General features: G+C 39.9%; 2 protein-coding genes across 3 annotated transcripts in view; both read right to left on the bottom strand.

Annotated features, from left to right (window-relative positions):
- Positions 1–2,576: 2,576 nt before the first annotated feature.
- On the bottom strand, positions 2,577–5,059 carry gngt2a (guanine nucleotide binding protein (G protein), gamma transducing activity polypeptide 2a). 2 transcript variants are annotated; one of them, XM_045721311.1, is made up of 4 exons: positions 4,920–5,023; positions 3,658–3,734; positions 3,306–3,395; positions 2,577–3,160 (listed from the first exon to the last, which is right to left on the bottom strand). In XM_045721311.1, exons 3-4 carry the CDS (start codon positions 3,387–3,389, stop codon positions 3,032–3,034), a joined length of 213 nt encoding a protein of 70 aa, XP_045577267.1. In that variant the 5' UTR covers positions 3,390–3,395; positions 3,658–3,734; positions 4,920–5,023; the 3' UTR covers positions 2,577–3,031. The 2 variants fall into 2 exon arrangements, with proteins under 2 accessions (XP_045577267.1, XP_014060039.1); XM_014204564.2 differs by lacking the exon at positions 3,658–3,734 and having other exon boundaries at positions 4,920–5,059.
- A 14,132-nt stretch (positions 5,060–19,191) lies between these two features.
- LOC106607533 (beta-1,4 N-acetylgalactosaminyltransferase 1) overlaps positions 19,192–19,933 on the bottom strand; it is a 35,612-nt gene continuing 34,870 nt past the window's right edge. Inside the window, exon 11 of the mRNA XM_045721310.1 lies at positions 19,192–19,651. Within this exon, the coding sequence (XP_045577266.1) occupies positions 19,467–19,651 (185 nt within the window). The 3' untranslated portion in view covers positions 19,192–19,466. The remainder of the gene's footprint in view (positions 19,652–19,933) is intronic.

Genomic DNA, 19,933 nt, shown 5'->3' with positions numbered 1-19,933 from the left:
CAATTGAAACATGGGTTGTGTATGTGTGCCATTCAGAGACTGAATGGTCAAGACAAAATATTTAAGTGCCTTTGAATGGGGTATGGTAGTAGGTACCAGGCACACCGGTTTGTGTCAAGAACTGGAACACTGCTGGCTTTTTCGTGTTCAACAGTTTCCCGTGTGTATCAAGAACGGTCCACCCCCCCAAAGGACACCCAGCCAACTTGCCACAACAGTGGGACACATTGGAGTCAACATGGGCCAGCATCCCTATGGAACGCTTTCGACACCTTGTAAAGTCCATGCCCTGACGAATTGAGGTTGTTCAGAGGGCAAAATGGGGGTGCAACTCAATATTAGGAAGGTGTTCCTAATGTTTGATGCACCTTCAGAAAGTATTCACACCCCTTGACTTTATCCACATTTTGTTGTGTTACAGCCTAAATATAAAATGGATTAAATTGAGATTTTTCGTCACTGGCCTACACACAATACCCTATAATGTCAACATGGAATTCTGTTTTTTCAAAAATTTTACAAATTCGTTGAAAAGCTGAAATATCTTGAGTCAATAAGCATTCAACCAGTGGAGGCTCCTCACAGGAGGAAGGGGGGGCCATCCTCCTCAGTGAAATTTCATAAAAATAGTGAAACATTAAAAATGTTTTCCTTTTTAGATAAAATTACACTAAATATATTCATATGTCACCAAATAATTTGTTAAAATACACTGTTTGCAATGAAGGTCTACAGTAACTTCAACAGCACTGTCTGGGCTAGCACCATGGTGTAGTCGGGGGACAGCTAGCTTCCGTCCTCCTCTGGCTACATTGACTTCAATACAAAACCTAGGAGGCTGATAGGCCTCACCCCCTTCCATAGACATACATGGTAATTATGACCACTTCCGGAGGACGTCCTGCAACCAATCCAAGCTTTTGCTGTATGACCTGACATGTTGTCCATCCAATCATAGATGTAGGATCAGAGAATTAACCTAGTGTGTTGTATTGGGATTGTGCCACAGAGCATTATGGGGGTTCTATGGGTTCTTCATTCTCTGGGATACACGGAAAAGGCGCAAATTAAAAGCGAGGGTCGACCTCTGCCTGAGATCAGTTTCATAAAGAAGGATGAAAAAGTGAGCGCGTTCAATACCAACTGGTATCAAATGTATAGCTGGTTAACAGGGAGCCTATCGTCAAGCCGCCTGTAATTGCACGATACGATGCTTTACATGCTGAACATCTTTTCTGGGATGTCGAACAAAAAAAAAACGTTTTTGTACACCAAAAAAAAAATCTGAGAACAGTAATATTTTACACACATATGAAGGTACCCAAAAGCAATAATATCTGATGAAAAAACACAAATGTGATAAATTGTTTTGGCAATAAACCTTTCATATCTTCCACTTTTTGTTTACTTATCAAAGCAAAATGCTTTTTTATATTATCACATTATTATTACTATTTTTATTTATTTAAATTTTTATTCATATAAAAATATTTCCCTGGCATGGTTTAGGTCCACTCATCCTCTTAGAGGGCAAGTTAAACATCAATTAACACCATTCTGTGCGATCACCTTCAACCTATGGTGAATCATTTCTATCCTGATGGAAGTGGCCTCTTCCAGGATGACAATGCCCCCATCCACAGGGCACCAGTGGTCACTGAATGGTTTGATGAGCATGAAAATGATGTAAACCATATGCCATGGCCGTCTCAGTCAGCAGATCTCAACCCAATTGAACACTTATGGGAGATTCTGGAGCGGCACCTGAGACAGTGTTTTCCACCACCATCAACAAAACACCAAATTACGGAATTTATTGTGGAAGAGTGGTGTCACCTCCCTCCGATAGAAGGAGGGTGGCCCAACACCCTATTAATTAAGACACTTTAGGTTGGTGTTTATTTTATTTTTACCTGTATATATATCCTTTCTCTAATCACCATGACTATTATTCCTTTTTTTACTGTTATTGTTGTCATTATCTCACTTTGATTTAGCAACAGTAGTTTTGCCATTCATGCAGAGAGAGAGCGAGCGAGCGAGAGAGAGAGAGAGAGAGAGAGAGAGAGAGAGAGAGAGAGAGAGAGAGAGAGAGAGAGACCACTTATTTGGATAGTCCCAAGTAGATGGTTTGTAGTTAACTTTCAACAACATTTCAACTAACTATCTACTAACCGTAACCCTTATCCTAAACCTAAAGGTAACTGTTACCCTAACCTCAACCCTTACCCTTATTCTAACCCTAACCTCAGCAAGCTGTTGGATATCAAGAGATAGTTTGTTGATAGTTTGCCCATCTGTATGGGACTATCCAAATAAAGTCTGACTGAAAAAGAAAGGTGAGTTTGAATTCTTACAATTCAACGTTCTAGTTCAGTGGGACTGTATCCGTTCACAGTGACATATATCATACATCAACCCACCTTCTGATTAATTGATTTCTAAAACATACATTACAACTTGATTGAATCAAAGGATACGTGCAGCATGAGACGATCCATGTTCATATGAGGTGCAAAACAAGAGAGAAGTCACAGAGAGAAGTCACAGAGAGAACCAAGAGACGTCAAAGAAACTGCTGTACTGGATACACTTTATTTACAAGCAAAACAAAACCAGGTCAGTAGTGGGTGCACTTGGAACATTCCGGAGCCTGTTTGGAAGCTCTAGAACCGCCAGAGATAACTGACAGGTGAGGAGGGTAGGGTCATAGATCGTCAAAGAGAAAGGAAGGACACCATCGTAACCAAGTGATCCCTCCAATCCCCTGAACCGTCCCCGGATAAATCTCCTTCTCCTCAGCTCCAAGTGACCTGAGGTGACCTTTGTGTAGCCCAGTCAGTGTGCAATGTTGTGTTGTCCAAAACTGGCTAACCTAGTGGAAGTCTCTCTTGTTATAGTCACATGGGAACACATGGCTAACTTAATGCAGCTATGTACCACTCTTTACAGTGCTGAAAAGCCTGAAACTGACAAATAAATCTGATGTTTTTCCCTGTGTCCCACCTGGGGCTGTTTGTCCCCAGGCGAGCTAGGTGATTATGCAGCCTCCCTTCTCAGGCTTGTAGGGGTTCTTATCATCTGGTACTCCTGTTATCAGGAGGTCGGTACCAGACGCAGCCTCACACCACTCCATGATGTCCTTGGATGTCTTGGACACCTAAGAGAAACAGAGAGGGGTCAATAGAAGTTTGGATTCTTTCAATGCAGCATTCTAATTCAGTTCAATGGGACTGTATCAGTTTGCAGGGAGGCCTTTGTAATACTACAGAGCTTCTCTATATGGACCCTTTGATGGTACTTACAGGCTCCCTGGGTGTTGAGACCTCTTTCTTCAGCTGTTCCAACTCCATCTTAAGGATGTCAATGTCTGACATATCCCGAGCCATCTTTCCCTGAGAAGGAAGGAGGGGGGAGGACCCATGAGAGAGGGCACACAAAATAAACAACAAACGTTCACCATGCTATAACAAGTACCTCTTATCTTGTTGCTTGTCAATATTGATCACAATTCATCTAAATCCACGTGAGGGTCTTTGGGATTTGTGAATGAATTCACTAATTGAACACGTTGGCATACTTGTTTGAAATTCTTATATCGGTCTTCAACAAAGCAGTTTAATGGATAAGCCCATGAACCCAGGTCTTAATCTTCACCTTTCAAATCCATGTAATTCCTCTTTCTTAGGAATCTCATGCTGGGATGACCGGTCCAAGGCACCCTGGCCTGTTTTCTATTGCATGTGTGGTAAAATAAAGCTATGATGTCACAACAAGCTAAAGAAGGTTGCAGAACAGGATTATCCAATAAGAACACACCCTATACATTGTCTAAGTTTGTATGGCTAGTTGCCAGGAATTCTACTCTAATAATATCTTGTTTTTAAGTAGAGTTGATCTCTTTGGGCGTACACTGACACAGTAAAAGATATCTTAGGTCAGGGATGGGCAATTTTGATGGGGTAGGGGCCACAAAAAATGTGAACTGATGGTTCGCAGTGGCTCGCTGGTCTCGACAGCAGAGAGACATTTTTTAAGTTGTAGAGTTAATTTCCTGCAATTCTAAACATTTTGAGAATACACCGACACTTCCAAAATATATACAGTATATATTATATTTTTGGGGGAGGGAAATTCATCCGCTGGCCTACAAAAGGGGAGCCTTAGATATCTGACTGTATGAACAAACCAATTAACTTTTGACATATCTGTTTACATATCAGTTGTAGTCCTTGTTGACTCTTCCCTATCCTAAAATAATCTATCATAGAACTGAACTTTTGAAATACATGAAGGCTATGTGGTTGGTGTTTTTTGTTGGGTCCTACTTCAATCCTACCCTCTACCAACACACTGTGCCAACATAATCAGGCAACCAACCAAACCCAAAACGAGCAATTACATGTCACATGATCAATTAGAGCAGGTAAGGGAGCCACTGTGACAGTGGGTGGTGCAGACAACAGCTTTAATACATTGTGACTTCTAGCCACGCTGAGCAAACACAAACTGCATTCATCCATTCATTTCTGTCCCAAACAAGGCCATTGATATGGAATATAAAAGAAGAGTACAGACAGAAATTCAGTCAAAAAAACTCAGATATAACTCAATCTAAAAAAAGAGACCTCCGAGTTATGTCTAACAACAGTGAAAACAACTCGAAGCGGGTCAATTATACAAATAATTGATCGTATTAGTAATGTGTTACTACATAAAATCTAGTAGTATGGCTTGTTGACTCCGGTCAATTAAAAAAATCCATCCCTCAATAAAAAATCGAAAAATGTTCTAAATGCACACTATTTAATTCAATGAATTGCTCAGATGAGCTAGAATCTCCCTGAACACTGGTCCAGGCTAATGGCCAAGACTGTAGTTAGTCGCTACATACACCCTCTCCTCGGGCCGACACTCACCTATTGGTTGTGGGGACAGTCGATGCAGGGAAACTGTAGTCTCTCGCCCTCTATGGGACCGCTGCGATTGGCTTGTCTCCCTCCTGAGTCCAACTGGCTTACCCTGTCCCTCACCTCTCCTCTTTAGGGCGTTCTCCAGATGGCACGATGACAGATTGGGAGGAGACTATTGCACAACTCTCCCCCCCGTTCCTAATCAGATTAGTCTATAATAATTAGCTGCGCCAAATGTCAACCTCAAATCACATATGACCTTTGAGTGTCACAGGAGGACAGAGAGAGAGTATCAGCTTCAGACAAATGCCCACAATGCCAATCCTGACCTTTATCATGGGGTTTCAAAGTTTAAACTGGCCCCAGATCTGTGTTTGTTATGAGAAACATCCACTCTCACCTGGGTCACTCTCAGAGGTCAAAAACGGGAGAAAAAAAGTTTGAAATGGAACACGAATATGAGCATTCTGATTGACCAGGAAATCATTTTAAAACAGCCTGGCCCACTTTACAGACCTTCATTCACACACTGTCTCAGCGCCAAACTCAGGCCCCCAATTCAGTCAACTGATTTGGAAAGGAAAACTGCACTGCACTGTGTTCACTCAGAATGTTAACTCTGTATTGTAAGGACAGGTGAGGATTGTGATGGATTTAATTGGGGGGGGGGGGGTAGTTAAGATAAATTTAGAGAAGGGATGGTAATAACAACATGTAGAGTATAAGACCTATACAGTATGACATAGGCATGCTGTTTAAAAATTCTTCGGGATCGGTGTCCCTTCCATGGGACGGTTGAGCTAACGTAGGCTAATGCGATTAGCATGAGGTTGTAAGTAACAAGGACATTTCCCAGAACATAGACATATCTGATATTGGCAGAAAGCTTAGATTCTTGTTAATCTAACTGTACTGTCCAATATACAGTAGCTATTACAGTGAAAGAATACCATTCTATTGTACGAGGAGAGTGCACAATTTTGAACATGAAAAGTTATTAATAAACAAATTAGGCACATTTGGGCAGTCTTGATACAAAATGTTGAACAGAAATGCAATGGTTTTTTGGATCAGTCTAAAACTGTGCGCATGCACTGCTGCCATCTAGTGGCCAAAATCTAAATTGCACCTGGGCTAGAATAATCCATTATGGCGGCAGGTGGTCTAGTGGTTAGAGCGTTGGACTAGTAACTGAAAGGTTGCAAGATCGAATCCCCGAGCTGACGGGGTAAAATAATCTGTCATTCTGCCCCTGAACAAGGCAGTTAACCCACTGTTCCTAGGCTGTCATTGAAAATAAGAATTTGTTCTTAACTGACTTGCCTAGTTTTTTAAAGGTAAAATAACATTTGAAAAAATTACACATTATGGCCTTTCTCTTGCATTTCAAAGATGACGGTGCAAAAAAAATACAAAAGAACGGTTGTTTTTTTCTTTGTATTATCTTTGACCAGATCAGATAATCTTTGACCAGATATATTCTGTTATATTCTCCAGATGGTGGTGCGGTTTGCAGAATGTGGTCTGCACAACACATCACCGGGGGCAAAATACCTGCCCTCAATGACACCTACAGCACCCGATGTCACAGGAAGACCAAAAAGATCATCAAGGACAACAACAACCCGAGCCACTACCTGTTCACACCGTTATCATCCAGAAGGCGAGGTCAGTACAGGTGCATCAAAGCTGGGACCGAGAGATTGAGAAACAGCTTCTATCTCAAGGCCATCAGACTGCTAAATAGCAATCACTAACTCAGAGAGGCTGCTACCCACATTGAAACCCAATCACTGGACACTTTAACGAATGGATCACTAGTCACTTTAAACAATGCCACTCTAAATAATGACACTTTAATAATGTCTTCATATCTTACATTACTCATATCACATGTATATTCTGTATTGAGACCCAATCACTGGACACTTTAATAAATGGATCACTAGTCACTTTAAACAACTGCACTTTAAATAATGCCACTATTTGTTAGATATTACTGCACTGTTGGAACTAGAAGCACAAGCATTTCGCTACACTCGCATTAACATCTGCTAACCATGTGTATGTGACCATTAAAATTTGATTTGATTTGATTCCTTCCACATTTCCACAAACTTCAAAGTGTTTCCTTTCAAATGGTACCAAGAATGTGCATATCCTTGCTACGGGACCTGAGCTACAGGCAGTTAGATTTGGGTATGTCATTTTAGGTGATTTTTTTTTTTAAAGGGGCGGATCCTTAAGAGGATTGTCAGGCATGTTATGAGTTGGTTTCTTGGCAAGACCCATTCAAACCTTTCAGGATCCTTCTGGACTTCACTTGCACGAACAATTCCAATCCCTCATCCGTGTTTTGCCACTTAACAGTGACCTTCCTGGTTGTCTGCTTCTGTCCCATCTGAACCTGAGACCTGGCACATTTGGTATCTGGCCCCATGTCACCTCTTATTAAAGGAGCAATCTTGGACAGATACAGATGTAGGGTCTTAATTTGATCAGTCTTTTGTTGTTGAGAATTTTCCTGCACAGCCGGAAACGCAAACTTATAGTGTATTCAATGTTTAAAAAGGCTTCTAAAGTTTGTAATTTTCACTTTAAAATGTCAGACTTGATTTGCCCTAATGAAAAGTGTATCAACCCCTCTTATGTTCCTGCTGTAGCAAACTGGCTCAAATTAAGATCCTCCATCTGTAGGGCTGGAGAAATGAAACGCTGTCAAACGTATAGACGGTCAGTTCTTGCATCCATAGCATATCTATGAGATCAAAATTATAGTTTTAACCATGTTTTGAAGCGTTACACTGATGGTTTACAATTACATTATTTACAGATAATTTAGTTCAACAATCTAATATTGTTGAGGCATTTATTATTGATATTCTTCAAAAATCAATGGCTATATATCATCAATCCAAAATTATGTATCAATCCCAGATTGTCCCTTTAAAGGCCACATCCTGAATGATCAACCCCTTTAGCCCAAAGACAAATTGCTTCCTGAGTCAAATCCTCCCAATCCCATTTCAGAGTCTTGTCTGTCTTAATCCATTAGATTAATGACTGAACCCTGCAACTTATTTTTGTATGTGTGGGAGGGAGGGGGTAATCTAAAATAGATATTGTGTGACCACTGTGTTACAATGCACATTGCAGCTGACACACAAAAAGACACTGGACACACACATACACACACAATTTAATTTTTATGAAGTTTCAGCACTTTTTGGGAGTATTTTTTGGGGGAGTAAAAATATTTTTTCTAAACCTAACCCTTACCGTACTATTCCCAAACTGAGGTGCAATGCCGTCGGTGGTACGCCAAATAAAAATGTGATTCACATTTTCAAACAGTTTCACTGCCAAAGTGAAATAACAACACAATGTCAAATACAGGTAGCCTATTCAAATAATTAACACCCAATCACATTAACCATTACTCTCTGACGGGAACTCTCTGACGGGAATGTAGCCATACGTAGCTGCTGCTCATTCAGTTTGCTCGAAAATGGATAAATGGTTAAAAAAAGTAAGACCCTCGTCCATAGAGACACATACTGGTAGTACTATAATAATAAGGGGCTAGAAGCGTCTTATATGGTGAGCTACCGAGTGGCTCAGACAGGCAAGCCCCATACTATTGTGGAGGACTTAATTCTTCCTGCTGCCGCGGATATGGCTAGGACAATGCTGTGGGAAAAGACCAAAAAAACAATACAGACAATGTCTTCATCAAACAACACTGTTTCAAAGCGCATCAGTGACATGGTAGGAGATGTTTTGAAACAATTACTGCTTCGCAAGCAGTTGCTCCAGATGCCACTTGGGTACACTGCAGCATCCACCGAGAGGCTTTTGCTGCCAAGGGAATACCTGACAGCTTGAAATACGTTTTGGACACTACAGTGAAAATGGTTAACTTTGCATTATGCAATGATATGGTCAGTGACCATGTAATGCTTTTACAACATACAGAATTGCGCTGGTCATCAAGGGGCAAAGTATTGACACGTTTTCTTTTTTATTGAGAGACGAGCTTAAAGTTTTCTTTACTGACCATAATTTTCACTTGTCTGACCGCTTGCATGATGACGAGTTTCACGACTGGCCTGTCTGGGTGTTGTTTCTTCTCGCCTGAATGATCTGAATCTAGGATTACAGGGACTCTCTGCAACTATATTCAATGTGCGGGACAAAATTGAGGCTATGATTAAGAAGTTGGAGCTCTTCTCTGTCTGCATTAACAAGGACAACACACGTCTTTCCATCATTGTGTGCAAATTAACTCAAGCTTATGGACAATGTCAAATGTGATATAGCGAAGAACCTGAGTGAGCTGGGTGCGCAATTACGCAGGTAATTTCCCAAAACGGACGACATAAAATAGTGGATTTGTTATCCCTTTCATGCCCTGCCTCCAGTCCACTTACCAATATCTGAAAAAGAGAGCCTCATCGAAATTGCAACAAGCGGATCTGTGAAAATGTAATTTAATTAGAAGCCACTGCCAGATTTCCGGATAGGGCTGCGCTCAGAGTAATCACGCTGTTAAGACACTGATGCCCTTTGCATCCATGTACCTATGTGAGAGTGGATTCTCGGCCCTCACTAGCATGAATACAGGCACAGACTGTGTGTGGAAAAGGATTTAAGACTGAGACTCTCTCCATTACAACCCAACATTGCAGAGTTATGTGCATCCCTTCAAGCACACCCTTCTTATTAACCTGTTTTGAGTTATTTACAATTTTTGATGAACAAATACGGTTTTACATGTAAAATGGCTAAATAAAGAGCAAAATTATTGATAATTATAATATTATTATTTGTGCCCTGGTCCTCTAACCGAGCCGAGTTGTGGCAAAAACTCACAATCATTCTTATGTTTAATAAATGTATCGTATAGTGTGTGTCTGGCAGGCTTACAATGATGGCAAAAAACAACATTTGAGAGTGCGCTGACCCTGGTGCTAGAGGGAGTACGCAGCTGGAGGTTGAATGTTTGAAGGGATACGGGACTATAAAATGTTTGGGAACCACTACCTTCACCTAACCCTTACCCTAACCTTAACCTGTGTGGGTCTTGCTTGCATGGGGAGGTGTCAGGATAAAAGCTGTGGGTTTACAAGCAGAGGAAAATACTAATATTTCTAAGAAAAAATACATTTAAAAACAGTCTTTACACCTAAAAGAACAATTATACATATAAACATTTATTTTGTTTTAAGTTGTAGTTTTATATAATAATAATATGTAGGATTTATACAAAGGTTTCTTGTCACGTCCTGGCCAGTATAAGGGTTAATTGTCATTGTAGTTTGGTCAGGACGTGGCAGAGGGTATTTGGTTTATGTAGTTCGGGGTGGTGTTTTGGTAGTAGGGCGTTTGATTTAGTATTTCCGGGTTTTTGGTTTATGGTCTATGTTTATGTATTTCTGTGTGTTTCTATGTTTGGTTAATTGGGGTTGGGACTCTCAATTGAAGGCAGGTGCGGTCTATTTGCCTTTGATTGAGAGTCCCATATATTAGGGTGTATTTGTTTGTCATTTGTGGGAGATTGTTTCTTGTTTAGCGTGTGTGAGCCTAACAGGACTGTCTAGTAGATCGTGAGTACGTTGTTTATTATTTTGTGTTCACTTTTGAGTTAATAAACTTCAAGATGAGCATTCACAATCCTGCTGCATATTGGTCCTCCTTTTCCGACGATGATTTCGCTATATCGTCTGACGACGACGATAGCCGTGACATTTCTTAAAAAATATTAGGGTTATAGTTTAATATTGCATGGTAAACTTAATATGTATGCATTTCTGTACTAATGTGTGTGTGTAGCTAGTGACCTGACACCTCATCATGCAACCAAGACCCCCCAACACACACACACACACACACACACACGTTAGTACAGAAATGCATACATATTAAAATTATTTTATTAAATTAAGTTTACCATGCAATATTAAACTATAACCCTAATATTTTTTTTAAGAAACCTTTGTATAAATCATACATATTATTATTATATGTGTAGCTAGTGACCTGACACCTCATCATGCAACCAAGACCCCCCACACACACACACACACACACACACACACACACACACACACACACACACGGAACCAAGCCTTCTCGGAAAGGGGTTTGGTTGGCCTTCTCTCAGACTTGAGTGTAAGGCTCTGATTGTCCACAAGAGGTCAAGATGTCCTTCTTCGTAGTTGTCTGTGGCTTCAATGACTTGTCATGCAGTCTGGAGCAGAACTAAAAGGTGGTGTTCCCTTCCACTCGTTCTGGAAGAGTGGTCCTCTGAAGACAGGCTAATCAGCCGTGTCGATGACCCCCAGTGGGGTGATGAGAGCAGCGTGGTAGGCGATGGTCTGAAGAGAGTAATAGGATGGTCCTACTTGAATTCACTTTCCTAGATACCGTACTTAGGACAGCTAATCAGCTGTACCAGTGATTGTCTGAGGTGAGCTTCTCGCCTCTTCCTCCTCGTGTTGGTCTTCAGGATTCGAACCATTACATTTTACATTTCATTTTAGTCATTTAGCAGACGCTCTTATCCAGAGCGACTTACAGTAGTGATTACATACATTTCATTTTCATTTCATGCATTTTTTTGTTTGTTGTGATGGACATTTTTTGTGATGGACATGAGCTGCAGCTCTTTGTCTCTCTGGTCTAAAGGAAGGTGAGTTTCTTCACCTTGTGTTGAGGTTCAAAGTTTCAACCATTTCTAACATATAGCTAATGCCTCATGTTTTCTGGTCTGAAGGTTGATTTCTCTTCCAAGCCTTTAGGCACACATAGTCAAAAGGGGCCATCTGTCATGCTGACAAGCTCCCTGGCCTCACTCGGGGTGTGGCTACTTAATGTGCAAAGGATATGATTAGAAGTTCTCTCTTATGACTCCTAAAAGCAAATTCCTATCTTAACAAAAATACTGTAATCATGTATCATATCATATACACAAAGTAATGGAAACTTGACAGATAAAGTTACAGTATTTTGTCCATACAGTGTTTGATGTCATCACAAAATGAATAACAATATGAGCTTAGTTTTCCATAGTTCCTCACTGACCATTCCCCACGTTATGTTAGAAATATTGTTCCATTATTCACTTTTAGGATGACAGAGTTTTGGGTGGAAAATGGACACCAGTTCTATCCTCCCCTCTGCGAGTGGGAGAAGGTCTGGTTCATCTGACCCATTGTGATCCTCACAGAACAGTCATGACGTGTTAGATAGTGTCCATCTGTGTTAACTTTATGTAATTGATTCTCTCTCGCTCTCTCACACACACACACACACACACACAATGGGGTAAATGAAAAAGGTTATATATGTATTAGGTTGTATAAGGTATTAGGTTGTATAAGGTTGTATATGTATAAGGTTGTATATGTAAAAGGTTGTATAAGATCATAGCTTACATGTAGAAAACAACTCAACGTGTAACTAAATCCAAACATGTATTTGTATTATAACCTCTGAAAAACATGTCTACAACTCACAAGTACTATTAAAAATGTGTAACAAATTGAAAGACATAATAATATATATGTACCACGTCTCAATATTCACAAGAGACATATTCTAAACTTTTAAACAAAATTGTAAACTCTTTACACAGACTTATGCTACTTTCACATAACAAAATGCAATGTCAGTGTCAGTGTATTCATCCTTAGATGATGTGGGGAATGTGTTATAGTGTGCACATGTCCCCCCCCCCCAATAGATATTCCTTAACATCTTAGATACAGTACATTAGTAGTACGTAACAGTGTAATGGTGCAGTACTACAGTACGGACCTGTCTTGACAGTCTCGTTTGAAACTTTAAAGCTTCTTGTTTATTGTCAGAACGAGCCTTCTCGATATGCGTAGTACTGTATATAAAACATCAGTGACTCCTTGATTCACCAAAGGTTCTTGTTATCTACAGTTTAACATGAACAATATTTCCCTCCCCTCTAAAAACATACTTTTGGATTATAAACGTATAAATAAAAAAAAAGATTACTAAAATAGCCAATGTATCTTGTCATGTCATATACATCATAACCCAAGGGAGGTCGAAATTGTTGTTTAAATGTGGAATATACATTTTTAAGTACCTACGCATTGCGTTATATGTCAGAATGTCTAATAAACAACTATATTGTACACATTAACAATATTGTTTGGTCAGAAAAATATAAATATAATAATAATAATAAAGTTTTACCTGCACCTTTATGCAGACTATACAGTTGTGTACTCTATTGCCCGCCCCGCTGATCATGATCTATCTGAACTACATTATGCTTTCATTATTTTACAGAAAACCTTTATTGACCTTAAATTATTATTGAATACGTGCAAAACTAAGTATATGTTGTTTTCTAGAGTGTACGCACAATTTTTCTAATGATTGAAGTGTATGTACCTTGTATGGTGTATCAGTATAGACGTTAAGTTGTCTTTAAAAAAAACATATTGATAAGTTAGTTAATTAAGATGCTGAATATAGAAAGGTGCTTCTTCTATAGAAATAGGTCAGGCTACAGTAGGCTTCTGTAACAAGCAATATCTGTTACATATGTTTACATACATCCATGACTGAATGGTTTCATGAACTCCTTTAAAGGTTTTGTAAGTAAGTTGTAACAGGCCTCATTCAGCAGTCTGGATTAACCTAGAGACACCAAAACATCAACGTTTAGAGAAGCTTGGAGATTGTTCCACAAGTAAGCTGCAGAGAGTTGATTGACCTAACTCTGTACAGACCAAAGGAATTTCCAGAGCTAGCAATCCCTGAGACTGTGTATGATAACTCCAACTAGTACGTCTAATGGTTATTGTAGATGCTAGCTACAGAGGGAGATTACAGTATGTCAAAGAGCTTTATAAATGCAGAGAGCAATGAATTGACTTACGTGACCTCAAAGAAGGTCAGCCTACTTTATGATAGAGAATGCAGTGATGTGTACTGAACTTGTACCCATACTAAAGCAAAGTGATCTATGGTCAAATGCATCTAATGGCTTTAATGTAGTGGCAGCTGCATTCATATAAATGATTTTGCCATAATCTAGGACCAGTAAGAACATCAACTAAATTATCTGCTTTGTACTATTAAGCAAGAGGCCTGACCTATTTCTATAGAAGAAGCCTATATATTTCTATATTCAGCATCTTAATTAACTAACTTATCAATACGTATCTCACATCAACAACAAAATCTTCTAGAATGTACCTGTTTTCAGTAGAGAACGCATGCTTATTATTACAACTTTTTGTGTTTTGTCTTAATGATTGTTCTTTAGTAAATAGGAAACTCAACAGTGTGTTAAGTCTGAGAAACATTAACTAGATAGTTGTTTTATGTTTATGAAACCTTGAAATGTACACAATGAGAAGTGATTTTGAAACAACATTTTTGAATGGGTAATTGTTTCAAATATATATCATTGTATGTTTGAATTAGTGCTCATATAAACTGTTTTCATTACTGTCCTGTAAACCAATTCTTGTAAGTTGGAGCTACTGTACATGATTGTCTGGGGCTGCTGTACAGAGAAATCATAGAGCATCTATTTATTTTCTTTTTTTTATATCACTCATGGTCAGCTTCTCCAAGCTCATAGTCTTTTTGGGGGTTAATCCATAAGGCCCGGGTGAACAAGCCTTCCTTCATGAACTGGCCTCTGTAAAATAGTATAGAATCAGCTTGATGCCCTCTGTCGAAGACGCTTGGGCCTTCTTTTTTTATATTTTCAGTGGTATTGTGAACAAACACGACCCCATAAAGAAAATAAGAATTAAAAACAGGTTCAGCCCCTGGTTTCGAATGTGATCTTGCTGAGTTACTCCTGTGGCGGATGAATCAGAATTAGTTGGGTAACATAGATAATTAGGATGTTTTATTTGCATAATATGCTTATGTGAGATACTTGTCATTAGAATGTATCCCTTTGGACTCTGGTGTTGGCAGTGGCACTTTTCCACAATGTCTGTGCGCAAGTCACTCCCCTCAGTGAGCTTGTCCAGGAGCGGGATCAAGAGGGGGTTTACTTGAGATGGGAGTATCTAGAGCTGACAATTGATATATGCCATTGGATGAGTTGGTGTTTTTGTACTATGAAGTACCAGGTACGAGATTAGAACCTCGTCATAGGGACCAAACTGAACGATAATTTATAGCGAATGTTATCTGGCTAAGGGATACTCTTTTCTCAAATATGAAGTCCCTTTGTGAACTGTTCTTAAGATCTGTGGTTCGTCATGTACGTTGAGAGGGGCGTATCTTGGCTATAAAAGATCTTTGTACTTTTGTGTTGTCACTTTCAATGGTTCATTGGAGATAGCCATCATTGAAAGTCAAGTGCTTTTGCAAAGCGCTTATTATTAAAGATGAAATTTAAGTAAAACTCTGACTGGTGGGTGAAGTTTGTAACTCTCCTCATTTGGTAATGCAGAAATTAGCCACCACACTCCACCTCAATAATTGCATTTGGCGAAAGGCTCGGAACACGCATACTCAGGCTGACTGGCTCTCATTTAGGCAAATTAGAAATATGGCTATCCGGAAGGCCAAAGTTAGTTAGCAGTTCTCTCTTTGTGGGTATAACCCCAATAAATTCTGGAAAATAAACACTCCTCGTCACAGCTGCCCATGTCCTTTAATGTTGATGATGTGGTTGTTACTGACAAGAAGCACATGGCTGAGCTCTTTAATCACCACTTCATTAAGTCAGGATTCCTATTTGACTTTGCCCGTCCAACATTTCCTAATCTCCCACCACTTCTAATTCGATTAGCCTGACGCTTCTCCCTCTTTTTCCCCTGCAGGCGGTCACTGAGTTCGAGGTGCTAAAGGAGCTCCTGAAACTTTACCCCCAAAAAACATCTCGGTCAGATGGTTTAGACCGCTTCTTCTTTAAGGTTGCTGCCCCTATCATCGCCAAGCTTATCTCAGAACTTTTTAACCTGTCTCTCCATTATGGGGAGGTTCCCATTGCTTGTAAGGCAGCCACGGTTTGTCCTTTTTTAAAAAGGGGAAGATCAAGTTGATCCTAACTGTTATAGGCCTATTTCTATTTTGCCCTGTTTATCAAAAGTGTTGGAAAAACTTGTCAATAATCAACTGACTGGCTTTCTTGAGGTCTATAGTATTCTCTCTGGTACACAATCTGGTTTCCGCTTAGGTTATGGATGTGTCACCGCAACCTTAAAAAAGGTCCTCAATGATGTCTCTATTGCCCTTGATTCTAAGCAATGTTCTGCTGCTATTTCTATTGACTCGGCCAAAACTTTAGACACGGTAGACCATTCCATTGTTGTGGGCCGGCTAAGGAGTATTGGTGTCTCTGAGGGGTCTTTGTCCTGATTTGCTAACTACCTATCTCAAAGACTGCAGTGTATAAAGTCAGAACATCTTCTGTCTCAGCCACTGCCTGTCACCAAGGGAATACCCCAAGGGTCAATCCTAGGCCCCACGCTCTTCTCAATTTACATCAACAACATAGCTCAGGAAGTAGGAAGTTCTCTTAGCCATGTATATGCAGATGATACAGTCTTATACTCAGCTGGCACCTCCCCGGATTTTGTGTTAAACGCTTTCTCTACCCTTAACCTTGTTCTGAACACCTCCAAAACAAAGGTAATGTGGTTTGGTAAGAAGAATGCCCCTCTCCCCACAGGTGTGATTACTACCTCTGAGGGTTTAGAGCTTGAGGAAGTCACCTCATAAGTACTTGGGAGTATAAATAGACGGTACACTGTTCTTCTCTCAGCACATATCAAAGCTGCAGGCTAAAGTTAAATCTAGACATGGTTTCCTCTATCGTAATCACTTCTCTTTCACACCAGCTGCCAAACTAACCATGATTCAGATGACCATCCTACCCATGCCAGATTACGGAGACATAATTCATAGATCGGCAGGTAAGGGTGCTCTCGAGCGGCTAGATGATCTTTAACCTCTATGGGCTAGGTGGGACGCAAGCGTCCCACCCGTGGTGCACTCCATCAACAGCAGGTGCATTTCAAGAGCGGCAAATTTGAAACCAAATAAATGTCAAAATTTTTCAAACATACAACTATTTTACACCCTTTGAAAGATAAACATCTCCTTAATCTAACCACGTTTTCCGATTTCAAAAATGTTTTATGGCGAAAGCATAAATTTAGAGTATGTTAGGACAGTACATTTACAAGAGTTGTGTGTAATGTTGTGCCAATTCAAAGACAGGCGTCACCAAAACCATAAAATCAGCTAAAATTATGCACTAACCTTTTACAATCTCCAACAGATGGCACTCCTAGGACATTATGTTAGACAATGCATGCATTTTTAGTTCTATCAAGTTCATATTTATATCCAAAAACAGTGTTTTACTGTGGCGTTGATGTTCAGGAAATCGTTTCCCTCCAATAACCGGCATTCAAGTCAGCACCACAAATTAAATAATTAAAATTAGAAAACATTGGTAAAATATTATATTGTCATTTAAAGAATTATAGATTTACATCTCTTGAACGCAATCAACTTGCCAGATTTAAAAATAACCTTACTGGGAAATCACACTTTGCAATAATCTGAGCACTGCGCCCAGAAAAATATGCGTTGCGATACAGACTAGCCGCCATGTTGGGGAGATCTAAAATACTATGTAAATAATCCATTACCTTTGATTCTCTTCATCAGATGTCACTTCCAGGTATCACAGGTCCATAACGAATGTAGTTTTGTTCAAAAAAGCTCATCATTTATGTCCAAAAATCTCCGTCTTGTTAGCACATGATCTAAGCCCGCCGGACTTCACTTCATGAATGAGGGGAAAAAATATATTTACGTTCGTTCAAACATGTCAAACGTTGTATAGCATAAATCATTAGGGCCTTTTTTAACCAGAACATGAATAAAATTCAAGGCGGACGAATGCAACATCTTTTAAAACGTATTGGAACGAGGGTACCCAGCATGACCTAGCGCGCCAGGTGTCTAATGGGCCATCATCGTTCCATGGCTCTTGTTCGGTCAGATCTCCCTCCAGAAGACTCAAAACACTTTGTAAAGGCTGGTGACATCTAGTGGAAGCAATAGGAAGTGCCAAAATATTCCTCAGCCCCTGTGTTTTTCAATGGCATAGGTTTAAAGGTAATACAACACATCAGGTATCCACTTCCTGTCAGAATCTGTCTCAGGGTTTTGCCTGCCAAATGAGTTCTGTTATACTCACAGACACCATTCAAACAGTTTTAGAAACTTTAGGGTGTTTTCTATCCATATATAATAAGTATATGCATATTCTAGTTACTGGGTAGGATTAGTAACCAGATTAAAATCGGGTACATTTTTTTATCCAGCCGTGCAAATACTGCCCCCTAGCCCTAACAGGTTAACATTTGGCCATCGGATTTGCCACCAATGCTCCTTATAGGACACATCATTGCACTCTATACTCCTATGTAAACTGTCATCTCTGTATACCCGTCGCTAGATGCTTATTTATAAAACCCTCTTAGGCCTCACTCCCCCCTATCTGAGATATCTACTGCAGCCCTCGTCCTCCACATACAACACCCATTCTGCTTGTCACATTCTGTTAAAGGTCCCCAAAGCACACACATCCCTGGGTCGCTTGTCTTTTCAGCTTGCTGCAGCTAGCGACTGGAACGAGCTTCAACAAAACATTCAAACTGGACAGTTTTATCTCAATTCAAAGACTCAATCATGGGCACTCTTACTGACAAGTGTGGCTGCTTTGCGTGATGTGTTGTTGTCTCTACCTTTTTGCCCTTTGTGCTGTTGTCTGTGCCCAATCATTTTTATGCCATGTATGCTGCTACCATGTTGTGTTGTTGTCTTAGTTCTCTCTTTATGCAGTGCTGTTGTCTCTCGTCGTGTTGTGTTTTGTCCTGTATTTTATCTCTTGAGGTTTCTTGTCACTCATGGTGTTCACAGGACAAGTCTAACACTTACTTATACTCAGGGAGACCTACCTAGAAATTACTTCTTCATTCTATAAGGGGTCACAAGCTCACTACACAGCAGCTCCATAAATTCACTACAAAAATTCCCAACTGTTTCAAATGTTCAAACACATTTTCTTTAAAGTTCAACAAGGTCACTTCCATTACTTTTTATTTCAAAACATGTGCTTTACTTCAAAGAGACAGGTGCCCTATCAATTTACACAAGCACACCCGAAATAGCGAGAACAGGATATCCTTAAAAGGGCATAAACACAGGAATAACGCATCACTTTTTGGACCGCAACCGTCTACTATACTCTATCGCTCTTGTGAGCACAGAACTCAGTAGAGGAGAAAGTACCTAGAGCAACAGTTTTCAGACCATTCTAAATGTGACTCCGTAAAACCTTTATTTTTTTCACAAACAGTCAAAAAAAGATACTGGTTTTGTCGCCTCCTACTCATTTGCTTCCTGTACATTTTTTGCAGAGAACTGCACCACTACAGACGGGATGCCGCGATTACATATTTGGAATGGTGCACCTCACTATTGCGCCTCTATTTTCACTGTTTACTTCTTTGTAAACTATCCATAATGGATACATTTCAGGTGGTTCTTGAAGAAGTGGTGGGCTAGTTTGTCTTCTACATCTTTTGATTGTTGATGTCGGAACGACGAGTACTTTGCGTTTTCAATTTTGGGTTGGTGGTCAATGCTGACATGACTACAGCTGGCAACCAGCAAACTGCCCAACCCATCCACAAAGAACTCTGAAACAGACATATGGACAGGGAAAATGGAATGGACAAAAGATTAATTACCAAAGACAGCAGTGCCTTAAGCATAAGAACAGCAACTTGGGTTAAAAAAAAGCAACATGTTCATAATCGTCTATAGCAACAATTGACTTTTTCAAAACTTACCACACGTAACCCAACAACACTGAAACGGAACATCACTCTTGAATTTGTTCATTGTCTTTCTTATTGACACAGCTTTCCAGATTTCCTATTGACATAGTTTACAGACTTGCTGCAATCTGTCGATGTGCC

This window comes from Salmo salar, chromosome ssa06 (assembly GCF_905237065.1).
Source record: "Salmo salar chromosome ssa06, Ssal_v3.1, whole genome shotgun sequence".
NCBI lineage: Eukaryota > Metazoa > Chordata > Actinopteri > Salmoniformes > Salmonidae > Salmo > Salmo salar.
This window is presented reverse-complemented; position numbering and strand designations above follow the sequence as displayed.

What these genes read in the sequence shown, in the direction of transcription:
- gngt2a (XM_014204564.2), bottom strand. Translation starts at nt 3,389, where the DNA reads ATGGCTCGGGATATGTCAGACATTGACATCCTTAAGATGGAGTTGGAA. An exon ending in TCTCAACACCCAGGGAGCCT is followed by an intron (nt 3,161 to 3,305) that starts GTAAGTACCATC and finishes TGTTTCTCTTAG; the next exon opens with GTGTCCAAGACATCCAAGGA.